Raw genomic sequence first — 20,706 nt, 5'->3', positions numbered from 1 at the left:
ATTTCTAATTGAATTTTGATCAGAAATGATCACTGATGTGAAGAACTGTGAAATAAAATAGAATTGTGTGTTTGATGATATGTTGGCTATTGAGAAATTTATCAAGTTTATTGCATACGTACTTACATGTAGGTGTCTGCGTCCATTATTGATATTGTCCGCTTTAGAGAAGTTATTTTCATATGAGGACATGAATAAATCTGTTGGGGAATGTTAACTGTCGCTATAGAGAAGTGTCTGCTGAGTGAAGTCTCGCTATACTGTATATGTACACATAATTACTAAAGTAGTATCAATTTAATGTTTTCTAGAATTAAACTATATTTTATTGTGGTAAAAGAAATAACATTACCCCTTGGTGAAGGGCCATGTGCTTTCCAGACGCAATGGCATTGTTGACCAAGTTATGATGCGATGCAAGTGAAGCTTTTGGAAAACCTGTTGTTCCCTGAATGTGAACAAGAGAGACACATTGGGTTAGGCTTCTAATGAAATTCTCCACCTTAGGTACGTTTGCTGCCTATTAATGTGAAAAAACTTGAAAACATACATTTTCAATAGAGAATTTTTTCTGTATATGATCTACTCTTTTTTCACTAACTCGTTGCACATACCTCTTCATTTTAAAAGGTTGTTACAAAGTGTTATCCCATTCTCTGTATTTATTATTACGCAATCTTTGTTTGAAAACTGGAATATTTTCTTAGAAATGATAAATAACTAGCATATGTCTAGTTTGTAAATCAGGCAACAATACCAAAATAAAATTGCAGATTACAATAAATTCTGCACCTGCTAAAGTGTTTGAACAAATACGAGGCGGGTCCATAAAGTAACTTTCCCACTCGACCCACAGCTAGCAAACCATATGTTGCGCGAAGCGACTCTGTGTATGTGGTAGAGTAATATCCTGGCATGGCGCATGCGCTAGCGGAACTTCCTGAGTGCTCTCAGTAGCTTCATTGCATTGGTTGAGGATGGACGTTCCTATTCAACCTCCCGCCGAGTGTGAAGTGCGGTCAGTGATAAAGTTTTTGAATGCACAGGGCATAGCGCCGATTGAAATTGATCGTCAGCTGTGCAGGTCTATGGGTAAGCAGATGGTGCGTTGCTGCTGTAGACAATTTTCAGCAGGACGCCAAAATGTGCATGACGAGGAGCGCAGTGGGAGGTCAATCATCATCACAGACGACCTTGTGGAGCAACCCGTCATCTGCTTGCTCATGACGTTAGGCCCATAGACCTGGCACAGCTCACGATCAATTTCAATCGGCGCTATGGTCTGTGCATTCAAAAACTTTATCATTGACCGTACTTCACACTCGGCGAGAGCTGGAATAGGAACGTCCATCTTCAACTAATGCAACGAAGCTACTGATAGCACTCGGGAAGTCCCGCTAGCGCATGCGTCATGCCAGGACATTACTCTATCACGTACACGGAGTCGTTTCGCGCAACATATGATTTGCTAGCTGTGGGACGAGTGGGAAAGTTACTTTATGGACGCGCCTCGTATTATACACCAGAATTTTTAATCATGCCAAATATTACTTATCTGAATAGCAACATTATTTCATTAGAGGTAGATTTTAACCAACTATGTATACAGTATGTATCAAATAGTCTACATTGTAAATTTGAACTTGACACTATTTATACAGATATCCCTTGTCCTTATACATAGACAAATAAATAAATAATATGAATGAATAAATAAATAGATAAATAAATACATTGATTAATACTTAAATACATAAATGTGTTTCTTTTTCCATAATACCCGTAAGAAAAAGAAAGTAATTGCAGTCTTACGGAAGTGAACTGGATGATACATCCATCATCTGGCTGTATAAGAGTTTGTAATTCTTTAATTTTCTGGATTGACTCTGGGCGTCCAGATGCTATGACATCATTAAAACGATAGGCACCTCTGTAACAAGAAGACAATATGAAGTACAGCAATTAATATATAGATAAAGAATGAAAATAGTTATAAGCTTCTTATTTTTTCCTAAAAAGATTACTTACTTACTTACTTACTGGCTTTTAAGGAACCCGCCCTCACATAAGCCCGCCAGCGGTCCCCATCCTGAGCAAGATTAATCCATTCTCTATCATCGTATCCCACCTCCCTCAAATCCATTTTAATATTATCTTCCCATCTACATCTCGGCCTCCCTAAAGGTCTCTTTCCCTCCGGCCTCCCAACTAACACTCTATATACATTTCTGGATTCGCCCATACGTGCTACATGCCCTGCCCATCTCAAACGTCTGGATTTAATTTTCCTAATTATGTCAGGTGAAGAATACAATCCGTGCAGTTCTGTGTTGTGTAACTTTCTCCATTCTCCTGTAACTTCATCCCTCTTAGCCCCAAATATTTTCCTAAGCACCTTATTCTCAAACACCCTTAACCTATGTTCCTCTCTCAAAGTGAGAGTCCAAGTTTCACAACCATAAAGAACAACCGGTAATATAACTGTTTTATAAATTCTAACTTTCAGATTTTTTGACAGCAGACTGGATGATAGAAGCTTCTCAACCGAATAATAACAGGCATTTCCCATATTTTCCTAAAAAGATTATCTTAAAAAATACAAGCGTTCAGTCCATTTTTATGAAAGGACTGGGCTAGTTTTTTATCCACCGGTCTACGAACTGAGTGAGTTTTCAAGTGACACGTACAATAATACAAACATTTAGACAGGGATTGGCGTTGTTTTTTTTAAAAAAACTTAAAATATGATAGAGGTCTCAAACATAATCATATATATGTATAAATCATAAAAATGGTCAAATGGATTGAATTATCTTGGGATCACAGTCTTCAATTGAAGACATTATTACGAAAACGACCCTTGTCAAAATTGCTATTTTTCAAGAGAACAATAAAAAATAACAGAATAACACATGCCAGCTATTTCCACTCAACTGGTGTTTTTTCCTTGTGTCTATTGCACTTGACCTGGGCCGTTTTTGGAATCTATAAACATTTAAAATAGTAGCAAATGTGTCCTTAACTCAATTTCATTAAAAATGACTAGGGTTGTTTTTGTAATGTCTTCAATTGCTTCTTGAACTTTAAAATTAGTGAATAAATTCTCAAAAAGAACTATCACAATATTACTCATATTACAATATTATCAACCTTTACCAACCTTTACCCTATAACAAGAGAGAAAGAAAGTACTGAGAAGAATGGTTTGATCGAGGTGTAGGCTTAATTAATTATGAAGTATTCCGTGTCACTTACTTACTTACTTACAAATGGCTTTTAAGGAACCCGAAGGTTCATTGCCGCCCTTACATAAGCCCACCAGCGGTCCCTATCCTGTGCAAGATTAATCCAGTCTCTATCATCATATCCCACCTCCCTCAAATCCATTTTAATATTATCCTCCCATCTACGTCTCGGCCTCCCCAAAGGTCTTTTTCCCTCCGGTCTCCCAACTAATACTCTACATGCATTTCTGGATTCGCCCATACGTACTACATGCCCTGCCCATCGCAAACGTCTGGATTTAATGTTCCTAATTATGTCAGGTGAAGAATACAATGCTTGCAGTTCTGCGTTGTGTAACTTTCTCCATTCTCCTGTAACTTCATCCCTCTTAGCCCCAAATATTTTCCTAAGCACCTTATTCTCAAACACCCTTAACCTATGTTCATCTCTCAGAGTGAGAGTCCAAGTTTCACAACCATACAGAACAACCGGTAATATAACTGTTTTATAAATTCTAACTTTCAGATTTTTTGACAGCAGACTAGATGATAAAAGCTTCTCAACCGAATAATAACACGCATTTCCCACATTTATTCTGCGTTTAATTTCCTCCCGAGTGTCATTTATATTTGTTACTGTTGCTCTAAGATATTTGAATTTTTCCACTCCTTCGAAGGATAAATCTCCAATTTTTATATTTCCACTTCGTACAATATTCTGGTCACGAGACATAATCATATACTTTGTCTTTTCGGGATTTACTTCCAAACCGATCGCTTTACTTGCTTCAAGTAAAATTTCCGTGTTTTCCCTAATCGTTTGTGGATTTTCTCCTAACATATTCACGACATCCGCATAGACAAGAAGCTGATGTAACCCGTTCAATTCCAAACCCTCTGTGTTATCCTGAACTTTCCTAATGGCATATTCTAAAGCGAAGTTAAAAAGTAAAGGTGATAGTGCATCTCCCTGCTTTAGCCCGCAGTGAATTGGAAAAGCATCAGATAGAAACTGACCTATACGGACTCTGCTGCATGTTTCACTGAGACACATTTTAATTAATCGAACTAGTTTCTTGGGAATACCAAATTCAATAAGAATATCATATAATACTTCCCTCTTAACCGAGTCATATGCCTTTTTGAAATCTATGAATAACTGATGTACTGTACTCCCATTTTTTCTCCATTATCTGTCGAATAAAAAAATCTGATCAATAGTCGATCTATTACGCCTAAAACCACACTGATGGTCCCCAATAATTTCATCTACGTACGGAGTTAATCTTCTCAAAAGAATATTGGACAAAATTTTGTACGACGTCAACAAAAGTGATATTCCTCGAATGTTACCACAGTTGGTTTTGTCCCCCTTCTTAAAAATAGGTACAATTATGGACTCCTTCCATTGTTCTGGTACAATTTCCTTTTCCCAAATAGCAAGTACAAGTTTATAAATTTCGCTATATAATGCACTTCCACCCTCTTGTATTAATTCTGCTGGAATTTGATCACATTTCCGTGTCACATGATGCTCCAATAAATCAAGGAAAAATTAAAATATAATTGCTATACCACGTGGTAATATGATCAAAGCTAGGCGTATTTGTGTTTTCAATGAAAACTATGTTCGCTAGGTAAATATACTAGACTATAAGGGTCATGTCACCATTTACATTAGAGGTTTTGTTTAACAAAATATAGGATAAAAATTATGAAAATTGATCACAAATACTACATATAAAGGACAGTTTGGAGATTGCTGCATGAGCAACAATTATATCCTTACTAAAGTAAGGTAGTATGGTAGTAGAAACTAGAAAAAGAGACGTAACACGAAAACAAAGCGTTTCCGAACCTATGTGCATGTACCTTGGTTTCTTCCTTTAGGTTCAAAGAATGTGCCCCAACCGTTTTGCTCTGTATGTTCGTGACATCTATATACAAATAAAGTAGACATTGTACCTCCCCCCCCCCCCCGTATTTTTCGCGAATTATGGTTAGAGAAAAATGCAGACTTGAGAAATATGTTCGAGAATTGTAAAGTATGGACCTTACCGGTACTGCTTGTCACTCATGGTAATAACAGCTGTGAGTGCGGGAGCCTTTGCACATTTGATTTGCACACCGGACTCGGGGCAGCTGTCCAGTTCCGGTACCAGAGAGCGTAATATTTCATAGCAGTTGTGTGTCTTGTAGAACTCTGTGAGTATGATGACTTTAATTTCCACTTTGGTGAGGCTGTGAAGCAATTCCGGAGCCTGGTAGGCTGGATCAATTTGTACCTGCAAGTTAAAGCAGTTCTTGCATAGTAGTCACAACTAAATGGACGAGGAGTTACGAGTTTGCTGCACTTTGAAGTGGGTTTCCAGTCAGCTTGCTTGGGCTGCTTCCTTGGTTGAGGTTTTTTCAAGGTTTTTCTCAACTATTAGACAAATATCGGGTAATCTCATGACGAATCCTTAGTCCCATGTCGCTCTCACTAATTCTACCGATTCATAGAGTCCTCCTCGGTAGTATAATGGTCAGCGTGTCGAATGTGGGATTCAATGTTCGCGGGTTCAAAACCAGCCGAAGGGACAGATTATAAAGTGCGATAAAGTGCTTATCATGGCTTTCTCCTGGAAGGAAGTAAAGTTATAGGTCCCATAATTTAAATTTACTGAACATAAAATACATCTGTCCGTAATAGAGAGTTTCAGGCAAAATTTGGCGACCATTTCCGAATTTCGACGACAAATAGCCCTGCAGTTGAAAGCGTCGTTAAATAAAATATTAGAATGGAATGGAATTTAACTGAGGGGGGCGCGGATGGCCCAGCAATGCGACCTATGTGGAGATCTATTGCGCTAACCCTCGATATGGAATTAGTTGCGTGCCACAGATTCCCTACACGCACCGTCATAACCACATGACCTTTTAACGACCGGTCCCTACAGTCACCAGATCCATATGCCATTCCCGCTTTGGCAAATTCCCCCAAGGCCTCCCTGTCGGTCCAAGGCAAAACTCCTTCCCCGAGTAGGTCCGCCTCGGGTGCCACTGCAGAAGCCATCCAACATCACTTGACTACAGTCCACGGAGGCCGGTCGAGAGAGCCAGCAGCTTCGGAAAGCCGCCTGTAGCGTGATCTGAAAAATCAGAAACGGGATGATGAAGGAAAGGATGATTGGGGAGAAAAGGAAGTGGCGAAAATGAGTGGGGTTCCAAGCGCCTGATAAAGTTACCTGATATTCATCCATAGGAGTGAGGGAAAAAATACGAAAAAACCTCACCCAGGAAACTCGTCCACACCGGGAATTGAACCCGAGACCGCTCTGTTCGGAGTTAGACTCATTAACCCCTCAGCCACAACGGTGGACTAAATAAAATATTATTACTACTATCACTGTTACTACCGATGCCATATAATCATAAGTTCACACAGTGTAGTGAAATGACCAATTAACAAATTCTTCATGGTTTTATTTAACGCACTTATCAAAGGCCAGAATCTTGTAGGCCTCATGATAAAAATCCATTCTAAATCACTGCTTAGTTTTAACTATAGACTGTTAAGCCTGATTTTATTAGATTAATGTAAGATAGGTCTGTAGTACACTAGATTTTCATTAACGTTTAAACGAGGTATTATTTCCTGATCTTAGTGAATACACGCACAAATACAGGTTGAATGTCATTAAGTAATGTCATTAATTTCAGGGGATTATTATTATTATTATTATTATTTTTAGATATTTCAAACAAACAAGTTTAACACAATTTCTTCGTGTTTGCTTCCTTTTCGAGATAAAAATTATTTTATATAAAACGCTTCATAGCATGTTTTGGGAAAGACATTGATTTAATTCCCAATATCTTCAGTCGATTTAAGAGAGCAGGTATTATGATAATAAATGATTGAAAGAATTTTAGTTTTGTCCTTTAAATATGCAGAAATTTGATTCGAACAAACGTAGCATTGTAAAATTCCTTTTAAGAACGAAATGTTACATTTATTCAGATCAAATTTCTGTAAGTACTTTTAAAGGACAAAACTAAAATTCTTTCAATCATTCATTATCATAATACACTGTTCTCTTAAATTGACTGGCATGTTGGGAATTAATTCAGTAGTTTTCCCAAAATACGCCATGAAATGTTTATGTAAATTTTTTTTTCTCGAAAAGGAAGCAATAACGGTCAAAATTGTATTAAAGCTTTTTGTTTGAACTAACTCAAAGAATAACCCCTTGAAATTAATGATATTGCTTACGGTTCACTCTGTATAGCGAGAAGAAGAGAATTTTTGATCGGCACTAAACGTGACCTTGGCCTGTTCGTTATCATTTCATTATAAATAAGTCCTTGGCAAGGGCAATAAAATGCTGTGTAACACATAGTCATGACCACACATAGCTCTAATGACCGCACAGAATGGGAGAGAGAATGATAGTGCAAATTTCAGACTATTAAACGTCATACATGTTTTATTATGCGGCTAGGTATGTACCGGTACTAAATGTTACTAATGACAAGATAAAATATATTGGTAGAAATATACATACCTACCCACTTGATTTTTGCATATATTTCAGTACATTTTCGTTTGATTTAACTATGTTGGATAAATGAATAAACAAGAGTTTTGTCTAGTTTATATTCGTCTTCTTTGTTTTCATAAATATCAGGTTAATTTGTATTGATGACAGAAACCTCATGTACGCTATCTATAGCTTTTGACAGGGATCTGCGATCCTGAAAAGAATCTCAAATGGTGGCATTGTGAATTCACCCCTTCCATTGATTTTTTTAGTTGGTTATTTAGCGTCGATGAAATTGATGATAGCGAGATGGTATTTGGCGAGATGAGGCCGAGGATTCGCCATAGATTACCTGGCATTCACCTTACGGTTGGAGAAAACCTCGGAAAAAACCCAACCAGGTAATTAGCCCAAGCGGGGATCGAACCCGCGCCCGAGCGCAACTTCAGACCGGCAGGCAAGCGCCTTAACCGACTGAGCCACGCCGGTGGACTTCCATTGATGTTAAGAGGAGACGAGTGTTTCTGCTATGTTACGTAGGCCTACTAGTGAAAGTATTTCATCCACCATTTATGATACTATAATTTATTCTGTCTATTGTAATTGGGGATTTACCCTGTTATATACAAATAAATACATACAGAAAAAAAATGATGCTAACTGTAACTTACAGTACAAAACATCACGGAGCTACTAAGCTAATGAGCTTATTCCGAATCTCACCGGTGAGCAATCCAATGGCATCACGGTGTTCCGAATTCCACCGATGACGTCATTGATGCTCCACCGGTGTCAACTTGCAGAGGTGGTGGCAGTCTCCATCAGCCGCCAATACTGAATCTGATTGGTTCTTGTATAGGGCGGGAATTAGCAGACGAATAACATCGTGCACTGTTGTGTCATGGCGGTGTGTTCTGCTTTAGTTCTGCTGTATTGTTTGTAATGAGCACAACGTAAAAACAATATGTTAATGGCTTATGAGGGAACATGTCAACGGACCTGTTATTACTACCGGTTCAAGAAATAAATTGTTTTTGCTATCTTTTCTTTGAACGAGATGGGAGTACGAAAATTTCGCAAAATTTTGCTATCGTAGCACAGACAAGAACTTGTACAGTCGCCATGACAGTCATCGATCCTTCCAGCAGTTTTGTTCCTTATTTCGCTGCAACGTGACGTCATTGATGCCACCGGACCGGCGAGATTCGGAATACGCTGATTGCATTCGACAGGGACTATACATTTTGAACGATGAACCATAAAAATTACATCACGAGTGTCCATAAGAGTGTCTCTTTAAACCCATAACTTTCTTCAACCGCTAAGGTCACGTCTATTAGGTAACAGTTATGGACAGCTAATCGATCCGAATATACAGAGTGGAAGTGATATAAATGTGCACATTGAAGGGGCAATAGACTACATTAAAATAAATAAAAAACATGTGTTTTTTAACTGAATGCTTGGTTAATTAGAAAATTTGGCTGAAAGTCTGCGTTTTTCGGCAACAGCGCATCGCCGTCTCATCTATGAATACACACACGCACTCGGTCTGAATAGCAGCATTCCGTCCCTTATCACTGCAGTAGAGTTTCCAGACTTCCTAATAATAACGATACGTTAATTTTTCACTTAATTTGCAAGAAAACCCTCCATTTTACTTAAAAACTACCAAGGGAAAAATCATTCCTTATCAGCTTCTCTATTGATAAGAAAAAATTCAGAGTCGTACGGATGGTACTTATCTAGTAAAATAGAGGAGAAAATGTTTCTTCTGAGAACAGTATGTATTTGGGGCTAATATGGTATTATAATTTTTATTGTACTATACCCAAGAAATAAGCTGTTAAAATCTGCACAACTATATTACTTCCACCTTGTATAGTACACAGGTTCGTAATTTTCTGTACTTTTGAAAACTACATTATTTAACAACCCTTTCAGCTGCGGAGGTTATTGAATATAAAAATCGAACGTGGTGAAGAAATGACCGATAAATTTTGCCTGGAGCCCACTATCAAGAATACATTTCTTTTACATATCATAAATCTACGATATAAGGCACACTGCTTTATTTCTTCTGCAAAGCTGTGCCAGAAATTTTACTTTGTATCGCTCTCGGCCGAGTTTAAACTCCCGGACTATAAGATCCAGCGACTATAAAAAATAGTAACCAACCATTTTTGATAGAAGAAAAGTAAAATGTACTAGATACAGCTAGGAAAGATACAAAACATACTAGGATTGGGAAACGTTAATAAAAAATGCGCCTCAAGGAAACGATTTGTGTCCACACCTGTGGAGTAACGGTTAACGCGTCTAGCCGTTAAACCAGGTGGCCCGGGTTCGATTCCCGGTCGGGGCAAGTTACTTGGTTGAGGTTTTTTCAACCCAATATCAGCAAATGCTGGGCAACTTTCGGTGTTGCACCCCGGACTCATTTCACCGGCATTATCACCTTCATCTCATTCAGACGCTAAATAACCGAAGCTGTTGATAAAGCGTCGTAAAATAACCTACTAAAAAAAAATAAAAAAAAAAAAGAAACGATTTGTAAATTGCGATCTCAATATGCTTAGCGCTTGTAATGTTGAACTTATCGAATTACATTTATGAAACTCACAAGCACATAGCTAACTGAACTTCATAATCTATCTGTAATATGCACGCCCTAGTTCATCTGTCTTACATTTAAGTTTGTGGAACATAATCGTAATGTAAACATAAGATGTAAGTCCGCTATCCTTGACCTCTTCATTCTCTTGACCATATTAGTTTCAGGAAGCATCTGCTCACATATACAGTACGTATGGGCCTGCACGTAGTCCGGATACAATGCTAACAAGCGACCAGAAAAACTTCAAAGGCTAGGAAATTATTCTGTTTTCAGTCAGAGCTTTTAAAAAGTCGGTGCCTATTTCTTTAGACCATATTATTGCCGTACAGTTTCGCATGTCTTTTAGTTCGAATTGCAATGATGCCGATAAAATTCCTCGAATGGTTGAAGAGAGAGACTATCTTTGAAGAATCACAATTCCATGTAGGCCTACAGAATGTCCCATTATCTTGCTCACCTAAAATAATTTTTATGTTTCGACCATGCCGAAATGTAGTAATTATACACCTGGTAGCAGCCCTTTAATGGACCTCATTAAAGTACACCTATTCATGAAAGCTCAGGTGTTCCGCCAATCAGAAAGCACCATGTGAAAACGCAAGTATCGATTTCACCAATTGCACAATAAATAACCTATATTTGAAATAAAGTCAGTTCTGTTACTATAATAATTAGCGTTAATTGTAAATAATATTCAAATAAATTCAATTTGTCATCTCGTTTTTCAATGTGTAATTAAATTTCAAGGTTATATCAAGATTAATGTTTCTTTTACTCTCTAGATTATATCAAAGTCGTCGACATCTGTTTCTTGGAAAAAATCAATACTTTCGCGTCTGCGCACATCTCACAATTTACGAGGTAGGCTACTGCACAAGGTCATTTCCGCTCCTCACTTAGATAACAATAACATGGATACTTATGAATAATTTCAAGTTAGAAATATGGTCGAGCATAAAAAGTCGTATGAAACTTGCCTATAATGGTAATTAAGATGCTCGTATGAAAATTATGATACTCGCTTGCGCTCGTTTCATAAACATACTCGCGTCTTAATTACTACCATTATAGGCTCGTTGCATAATGTAGTATTTTTCTTCATTGGGTTATTTTACGACGCTGTATTAACATATAAGATTACCTAAAATAATATTTTTTCTTAGACACTAAATGAAAAATTGTTTCAAACAAAAGTTGTTTAAGTACAATGGGAAACTAATGATGTGGGAAGGTCTATATCCATCCTGTAATCTTGTTCATTAAGGAGATACTAGTAATAACTTAATTTCTTTAAATGACACCATGTACATTTTAGTCAGAGAATCATTTAACGTCTTCAAGGCCTATTAAAATTTATCACTATGAACCATTCTAATAAACAAAAACGCTAAGGGTGCAAAAGAATTTGGAACTCATTGTAGGTACGTATTACTGCAAGTCTGAAGTAAAAGACGCTTTGTAGCACTTGGTACACCTACCAAAACAGAATATTTACATATCCTGCTCTCTAAAAGTGGTGACCATTAGAATTAATGCATAATTACAATTTTTTTATGAATGATGCTCTAGATCATTCTAGTGTTGCATGCTGATTGGTTGCACAAGCATCAATAATACTGCATGTCCTCTGCTGTTCGAACATTTCGATAGACAGCGTTCTTGACTTCTCCCCAAAGATGAAAGTTTAGTGGCGTAAGATAAGGAGAACGAGCAGGCCAACTAATCCACTACGTCCAACCCACCTACCAGAATATTTTCGGTCCAAAACATGACGGTCTTTTAAGGCGTTATATGTTGGGAATCCATCATGCTGGTACCATATAACCATTCTGTTTCTCAAAGATATGGCCTCCAAATAATAAAAAAGAATGGTTCCATAAGAATCTGGATTATCGTCTGCCATTTAGGGAACCATTTATAAAATAAGATCCAATAACGGTATTGCAAAGCTACGAAATGCCATTTTACCTCGAACTTGCATTAAGTACACTATGTGTTTGCATCTTGTCTGCCAAAAGCGTCACTACTGATTTTTCAATGAAAAATTCCATGCTTAATCGGGATTCGAACTCGGACCGTCTGCGTGATAGGTTGAATATCTGACCACTCGGCCACCGCAGGGGTCACGGGAAGGAGATATATAAATTTTCACTTTTCTATGAGGACTCGAATCGGAGCGGAGGACGCTTATGCAACATACTGTATTATCCGTAAACAGGTGTCATGATGGCATGACGTATTACCGAGCGGGAATGTTGCCGGGAAGTTAGGAGCGAATAAAACCATGCCTCATTAATACGGTTTCTTAAAGGTCTACTTCTCTAATGTAAATTAATGATTAATTACTCAACACGCGCTACAAAGGAACATTTCGAACCTTGACCGTTGATAATTCGTACTCGTTTGCATTGACAAGAAATGTTTAACTTTGTGATAGACATCATCATCTCTAGAACTACAATTGTATTTTCATATTGCCCAATCAAGTTATCTTAACCTGTAGTAATGATTGTGGAGAAATTTTTATAATTTATCTTTGTCTATATTAGTGACAGGAACAATTCTTGTCAATTATATCAGCTTCGTAATCAGTTACTTTTTATCTTTCCTATTGCGGACACGCTCCTTAAAACAGTAACAAATCTTATTTTAGTACTTAAGATTTTTATCTCATCTTGGCTTGGTATTCTTGATAGTCAAATCTCAACGGTGGCCAGTGACCCGAATTTTGTACAGTCACTCATAGAGGTCAATGGACGCTCAAGAAAGTGTTACGCAGTTTCCTAACCCTAACGTCTTTGCCAATGGGCTCATACTGTGTCCTATCTACGCGTATTAGGAACAACAAGCAGAAACTTTAAACTGTCTAATAATACTCATACTGTCTAAAGTTTTAATGTTACATACATACATACATACATACATACATACATACATACATACATACATACATACATACATACATACATACATACATACATACATACATACATAAGTGCATGGATCCACCCCGGGTCCGCCCCTAGAAAAACCAGTCGACCAACCGCTAGCGAAACGTGTATTTAAATGGAAGCATTCATACGCGAACAGCAACTGTGTCACTGTCGCGGCCAGTGACGGAACCTGGCTACCAGCAACCCAGCAGAGCGGCAAACTTCAGCTGACAATATACTGAAACTGTTCAACAAATCGATCAATGAAATTAATGAGTCATTTGCTCCAATAAGCAGCGCCACCCGGAAACTCTGTTAAGTGACGGTGTATGAAGAGACACTAAAAGCGAAAAACTTTGGACGTGGATATTACAAAAGCTGCTATAGCTTTCTATGAACGAACTATTTAATTTTAATTATTCACATTTAACGGTAGGTAATGACTAGACTTCGTTGAATTGCCACACGCACCATGCAATCAGGTTGCCGATGTACGGTAGTATAAAGGAGGTGGGCGACCTCCCGGTCTCGTAGTATAAGCAGTTCATGTTAAGAGTTGTGTCCGGCCCAAATAGATAGAGCAGTTACAGCTTATGTATACATAAGTAAGCATTTGTTTTTGCATTACTGTGGTAGGAATAGTCAAAGCTTAACATTTGTTCAGTGCAGACAAGAATTCAATCAAACATGCTACAATGAGAGTGTTGCTGTGCCAAATAATTGCCCCTGGAATACCCTTACTCCCGCAGCCAGTCTTGACCCGTTGGGGAACGTTGTTGGATGCTGTTAATTATTATGCAGAACATTACGGCAAAATAATGGAGGTAATTGACGCATTGGATAGCACAGACAGTTCCTCTGTTGCAGCTGTAAAATCGTTGTCTTCTGAACAGCTATTGGAAGATATTCTGTTCATTGATTCTAATTTTAAAATCGTGTCCAAAAGCATCACCCTGTTACAATCGTCTAAACTATAACTCTCAGAAGCCCTTAATATAGTGGATAAAGTATCACAAACCGTTATCCAAAATAACAATTCACTAATTTCAGAAAAAGTGAAATGTAAGTTGAGAAACATTATTGCTAAAAATTCTGCCTATTCACAACTACTTATTATAAATGATGTACCATCAGGTCACGACAAGACGTCTGAAGTTGGTGTACTAAAAAGTAGTGACTTTCAAATATGCACTATTACATCGTGTGATGTTGAACGTATATTTTCCCAATAAAAAAACTGTTTAAGTGACCATCGAAGGAGGTTCACTTTGCAGTCGCTCAAAGCGTACGTAACTCTTATCTGCAATGCACATATTCAAGGATGATGTGAAAATATTACATTAAATTTTAAGAATTAATATATCTCACTACAAAATAATTGTGTATTTATATGTTTAGACATTTCCTACTTCAATGATCATTCATTATATTTCTTGAATGCATGATACAGGTTTTATTGTAACCGGAGTATACCGCTCAGTGTTTACATTAGAGGCATACTCTATCCTTTCCACGCCTCCTTCTCATACAGTCTATACTGCGTCCATAGTAAACCTTACGGTTCTCGTGGCAATTCCACGAAGTCTAGTAATGACGTAATGGATTATAGAACAATAATGATCGCTTGGAGACCGTTCGTGATCTTTCAAAACCGCTTAATAAGATTGAAGGTCATCTGAAGAAAAGTGTAAAGTCACCAGTGCCTGTAAAAGAGGGGGCAATTCTATAGACCACACACATACACAAACACTGGACACCGAAATATATGTGAGTCTCCTCTAGCCTAGCAGAGGGCCTCCACAAGAGCTGCAAGACAGAACAATAACAAAGGACATCAATCCATGTCCCAGGCGGAATTCGAAACCACGAACCTTCGGACCTCGCCGCCTAAAGGGAAGAACTCGCTTTAGATCGCGCAGCCCTCGGGTTCGGGTGCCTGTGGTTAAATGATACAAAGAATTAAATGTTGCAAGCTATTGACATAATTTATGTTTGTCTTAACTTATAGCATGTAATCTCCTGACAGTGATTTATAATCTTCTTGATACTGAAAGTCTGATTTCTTCACTCTAATAACATTTGGACTTCTGTTTCTTACATAATCCTATTATAAAAACGCTTATCGGAAATAGTCACTTCAACTTTTTATGCCTGGAAACAGACTTAGGTCTCGTTCATTATTGCCGAGTCATAGGAAAGCTGATGTTGAAATGATGATACAAATTAAATTAATAAACAAATAAATATATAAAAATAAATATATACATAAAAAAATAAACACATAAATAAACAAACAGACAGACAGACGGACGAACAGACAAACAGATAGATAAATAAAAAAAATATTTTGTTCAAAAATCCAACGTGATACTTTGTTCCCTTTTCGAATTCATAACGTTAATGGCATTTTTGCATTATATTTCTGACAATAAAAATATTATATTCCTGCTCATGAATTTTGTTCTGGTTGCACTCAAACCTAAATTCCAGTTATAAAGTGCGAATTTTTAAAACATTAAATAAATATGGCAGAAGGGACTGTACTTCTACATTCACGTGTATTCCACAAATAATATCTTGAGTGATGGAAGAAATTGAAAAATACCAGGTAATCATTACCAAAGAATAAAAATTAACGCAATTCTCCTTTAGTACAAATTTCAACTGGCGTAGCTCAAGCGGTAGGAGCGTTTGCCGCCTGGGCCGGATCTTCCCTCGGACATGGGCTAGACTCACACTTGGGCAGATTGCCTGATTTGATTTTGTTCTGAAATGTTCCCCACTTGTAAAAAGAATGTCAGATAAACGCACGACCGGCCTCATCTTGCCAATACTATCTCGATATTACCAAATCCATGGACGCTAAGTGATATAGTAGTTGATGCAGCATCGTTAAGTAATCGACTAAAACACAATAAGTATACTGAATTTATTGGAATCGTTCGCATGTCTGATGGTTAATCTCACGTTATGCGTTATGGAAGTTCCTTATTGTACGTCTATAAGTTCGAATGAAACCTCATGTGGATGGTAGCCTATGTATTGCAAATGGGGAGTGCGACACATCCACACCAATTTAGATCACAGACATGGGCCCATTTTGCTGCTTCCAAATTTGGACGTGGGTGAGAAATGGCCGATAAATTTGGTACGGAGCCATTCCTTCACGAACAGATGAATCATAACTATGTTTGGAAAACGCGTGAGCGTGCTCCTGGATAAAAAATAAGAACAATTCCTTATATGAAAATTTGACGGAAAATGCTTATTTATTGGAAAAAATAGTGACTTTTGTTTTCATATGTATCTGATCATATTATTGTGTTGTTTTTGTTTTTATCATGTACCAGTGTTTGTTTACAAACAATACAGTGACAAGACAGTAGTACATTGTTTTTGTTTTGATTGGACGCGGTGGTACAGTGCCTTGGCCACCGAGATCACCCGACTTCACCTCATTAGATTTTTACCTTTGGGGTCACTTGAAGGCTGTCGTCTATGCAACACCAGTGAATGATGCAGCGTGTTAAACGTGTTAAAATGCATGCCAATTGATCCGTAATAACATGGTGTTTGAGCTAACTCGCCAGTCGTGTATATGTCGTGCTCAGGCATATGTAAACAATGGAGGGAAACACATTGAGCATCTTTCGTAAACGTTAAATGACAAGTTTCCAAACATGTACTTGTGACACAACAGTATATACAGGGTGTTTCCGGACCGGTGTTACAAACTTTCAGGGATGAGAGCACATGTATCAATTTGAGATAAGGAACCCTGATCCGGAAATGACTGAGTCGAAAGTTATAAGCAAAAATAGTTGTGTGGAAATGGAATTGTAATTTGACACCACGTGCCCTCCTTCCCTTAACCTTTGGAACAATTGTGGAAAGATGGTATGGGCCGGATGTCTCCTACGTGGGTACTTGTCCCGATACAATCTGTGAGCTTGTCTACTATTCCCATTGGCTCACCCGTATTCGAAAATCAGGTCTGCATATTCCGTTCTCGTGCACTCCTCCATTTCACTAGGACTGATCTACTGGACACTGCAACTTGTACACATACACTGCTGTCTACAGACGTGCATATCAGGACCGATCGTGTCCGTTACACATTACGATATCTGCATTGCTTTAGTGTAGTTTCCTGTCCCCACCCCTCAGACAGCGCACTGAATGGAATACTGTAAGTAGACAACGTAAACAACGTCAGGTGAATACGGTATGTATAAGATATACAGATAAATACACATAAATAAGGTGTACAGAGGAATAAAATTAATTCATTTCCACTCAACTATTTTTGCTTATAACTTTCGACTCAGTCATTTACGGACCAGGATTCCTCATCTTAAATTGGTACATGTGCCCTTCCCCATCATCCCTGAAAGTTTGTAGCACTAGCCCGGAAACACCCTCTATGTATATATATATATACACACACACACACACATACACACACAGTACACACAATGCACACATGCATATCGGTATATCAGTAATTGTGAGAAATAAATTTCGCTTACAAAAACAACTCTGTCTTTGTTATATCATCAGTCTTTGACACCGAGAGTAGGATAGATAGATCTTGTTCTCACGGATTTGCCTGCAAAGCTCATACAAGAGTAAAGCTGACGTGACAGTCACATATATGTGGCAACGTCGTATTACTTAGAAGACATAACACAACCACTGTCAATTATATGCCTTTCTTGCACTCCTTTAGATGAAATCTGATGATGTGATTCTTTCGTTATAAGCACATCCTTTGTTATTAATATTTAGAGTTGTTCATTATAGGCTAAGGCTTATATATACACACACGAGTAATTTTTTTTACTTTGTTATTTAACGACGCTGTATCAACTGCGGGGTTTTTTTTAGCGTCGATGGAATTGGTGATAGCGAGATGGTATTTGGCGAGATGAGGTCGAGAATTCGCCATAGATTACCTAACATTCGCCATACAGTTGGGGAAAACCTCGGAAAAAAACTCAAACCAGGTAATCAGCCCAAGCGGGAATCCTATCCGCGCACGAACGCAAGTCGGCAGACAAACGCCTTAATCGACTGAGCTACGCCGGTGGCTTATAAGTAATTACTTCATTTGTCGCTTATTTTAAAATACAGGGAACTTCACTGGAATGAGAATGCCATAATGCAGAGAAATTTTAGGAAATATGTTGCAAGCTGTAATTTCCTCCACAAATTTCACAGAATCTACCCAGGATCGTTCCGAATAACGGACGTCTACCCCGCAGTATTACTGTCAGAGTCGAACTAATGAAAATGTAGAGGGGTGAATGAACCTCTCGCTCACATACCAAAATTATTATTATTATTATTATTATTATTATTATTATTATTATTATGTTTTAACATCCCTTTCAATTAGAATACTGTGGGATCACAGACGATGTTATGATTTTTTTTGTGGTACGGTATGCTTACCATATAATGACTAGTAGATACTACACAAATAAATTAGAATAACGTATCGTTAAAACAACAGCTTTGGAACAGTGGCTACTATTGAGAAGTGGTTTCATGATTTAATCTAGAGATATGAAAATAATCGTAACGAGAGTAAACCTAGGTGCTTGATCCCATGTTTGTGCTCAAGTTTCATGAGGAATCAGGTCATCTACATTCAGCCATTTGGATAATATGCGAATTGTTTAATCTTCTCCGTTATACGCAACTGGAGCAAGGCTTCTGTGTTAGTTCCTGTACGTAATTAAATTTGTATTTGCCTTTAGGTGTGTCACGTAGTATTGATAAGCCATTTACACAGATGAAAGCGATCGAAACATATAAATGGATACTAATTGTAATTATACATACGCTTTGCTTTCATGTAATTAACTAATTTATGATACAGTTATGGAGATATGTTTCCGCGTACGGTTATATCATTCTCGGTTACCATGCTCACAGTTAGGCCTACATGTTAGGTTCGCAGGTTGAGGCCCTGGAGTGGACATAGATTTTTTTATTATTGGTCGTTTAACCACAGTATATACAGTCACGAAGCTCAATACGTAGGAAGTATGCATCCATAGATAGTTGCTAACCACTAGGATCGCTACTATCGCCTCATCACAGACAGTGCGAAATAGTAGGCATCGACACATTTGAGGGCATAACCTAGCCTGAGGTCAGCAGAGAGTAGAGGCCTCCAATGACAGTTAATAAGAGGGATCCATCTATGCCCAAGCGGGATTTGAACCCACGAACAACGCCGCTCTCGTTTCTGATACCGAATTTGTTCGCTAAACCTTATTACACGTAGCGAATTTACAACAGCGAACGAACTCTGATCCGTCGTGCACAAGGGATAGAGAGACAGCATACCCGCCAGCAGCGACGATTGCACGCTGGGGCTGTGTCTTATCCGCGGGTAAGAGACGCTAGCCCGAGCGTGCAATGTTTTGATGACCGCTGGTCTACAGGATAAAAAAATGTTCATACAACTTAGGGTCAAAACTTCATAGTTTTCCCAGAAAAAATATTTCTTTTCTTATTTTATTTGCGTTATACTGCTAAGGTATATCGTTAGTAAAATTACGAAAACAATTACATCAGTAGGTATATCTAGCAAAGAGTTAATATTAGTTTAAATAAATATTTGTGTGTTCTATTAGGCCTACATTTTCGTGAAATTAAATAATAATGCATGCTTAAATTTGTTAATATTCTGGCGTGAGAGACGTGGCAACATTCAGCAGGATTCATGCAGCTGACAGACGTACAACTCAGCTGACTTCAAACTTCCTGTCCATAGGTCTCCTGCCGAGCGGGTGGCAGTTCGGTAGAGGTATTCGATAAACAACTTACAATGTCATTCACAGTTGAGGAATATCGTATATTATTAATTTATGGACAAAGTCTCCTCGTAATTCAAGTGCTGCGACAAGGATGTACCGCCAACGTTTTCCCCATAGAAGGTTACCTAATCGGCGAACGTTCGTAGCAGTTTCTCAACGATTATTATTTATTAGAAACTAGGAGTCTCTTACTCCGTTTCGAAAATTACACAACCAGACATTTCTTTAAAAATGATACTGCTTTACGGAAGCGGGAGGGATTAAAATGTTGTATTAGAAAAAAATGTGTGTGATTTTGTGCAGTAAACCATTATTATTTGTTTTTTAGACGTACAATAAAAATGGAGCAATATTGTTAAATAAAATGGAAATTTACCATAATGTTCTATTAATGAGATTGAAAATTTGTACTTGCTGCTCGTTTTGTGTAAACAACAAATTGTCCTGTCCGCCCCTGCATTATAACAGAGCATCTGTTTCGTACAGTTCATGGAATCCTGTTCGAACATCGTCTTAGTTCTTCAGAAGTTCCACTTGGACTCCCGATATGGGTATAAGTTTGCGGTGTCGAACAAAATG

General features: G+C 37.9%; 1 protein-coding gene across 1 annotated transcript in view; it reads right to left on the bottom strand.

Annotated features, from left to right (window-relative positions):
* Positions 1-20,706, bottom strand: part of LOC138696735 (medium-chain acyl-CoA ligase ACSF2, mitochondrial-like) — a 53,836-nt gene that overhangs the window by 9,065 nt on the left and 24,065 nt on the right. The window contains exons 4-6 of the mRNA XM_069822084.1: positions 5,283-5,509; positions 1,813-1,930; positions 353-448 (exon numbers count right to left, since the gene is read on the bottom strand). Of these exons, the coding sequence (XP_069678185.1) occupies positions 353-448; positions 1,813-1,930; positions 5,283-5,509 (441 nt within the window). The remainder of the gene's footprint in view (positions 1-352; positions 449-1,812; positions 1,931-5,282; positions 5,510-20,706) is intronic.

This window comes from Periplaneta americana, chromosome 3 (genome assembly GCF_040183065.1).
Source record: "Periplaneta americana isolate PAMFEO1 chromosome 3, P.americana_PAMFEO1_priV1, whole genome shotgun sequence".
Classification (NCBI taxonomy): domain Eukaryota; kingdom Metazoa; phylum Arthropoda; class Insecta; order Blattodea; family Blattidae; genus Periplaneta; species Periplaneta americana.
Note: the sequence above shows the minus strand (reverse complement) of the source record. Positions and strands in the feature narration are given on the sequence as shown.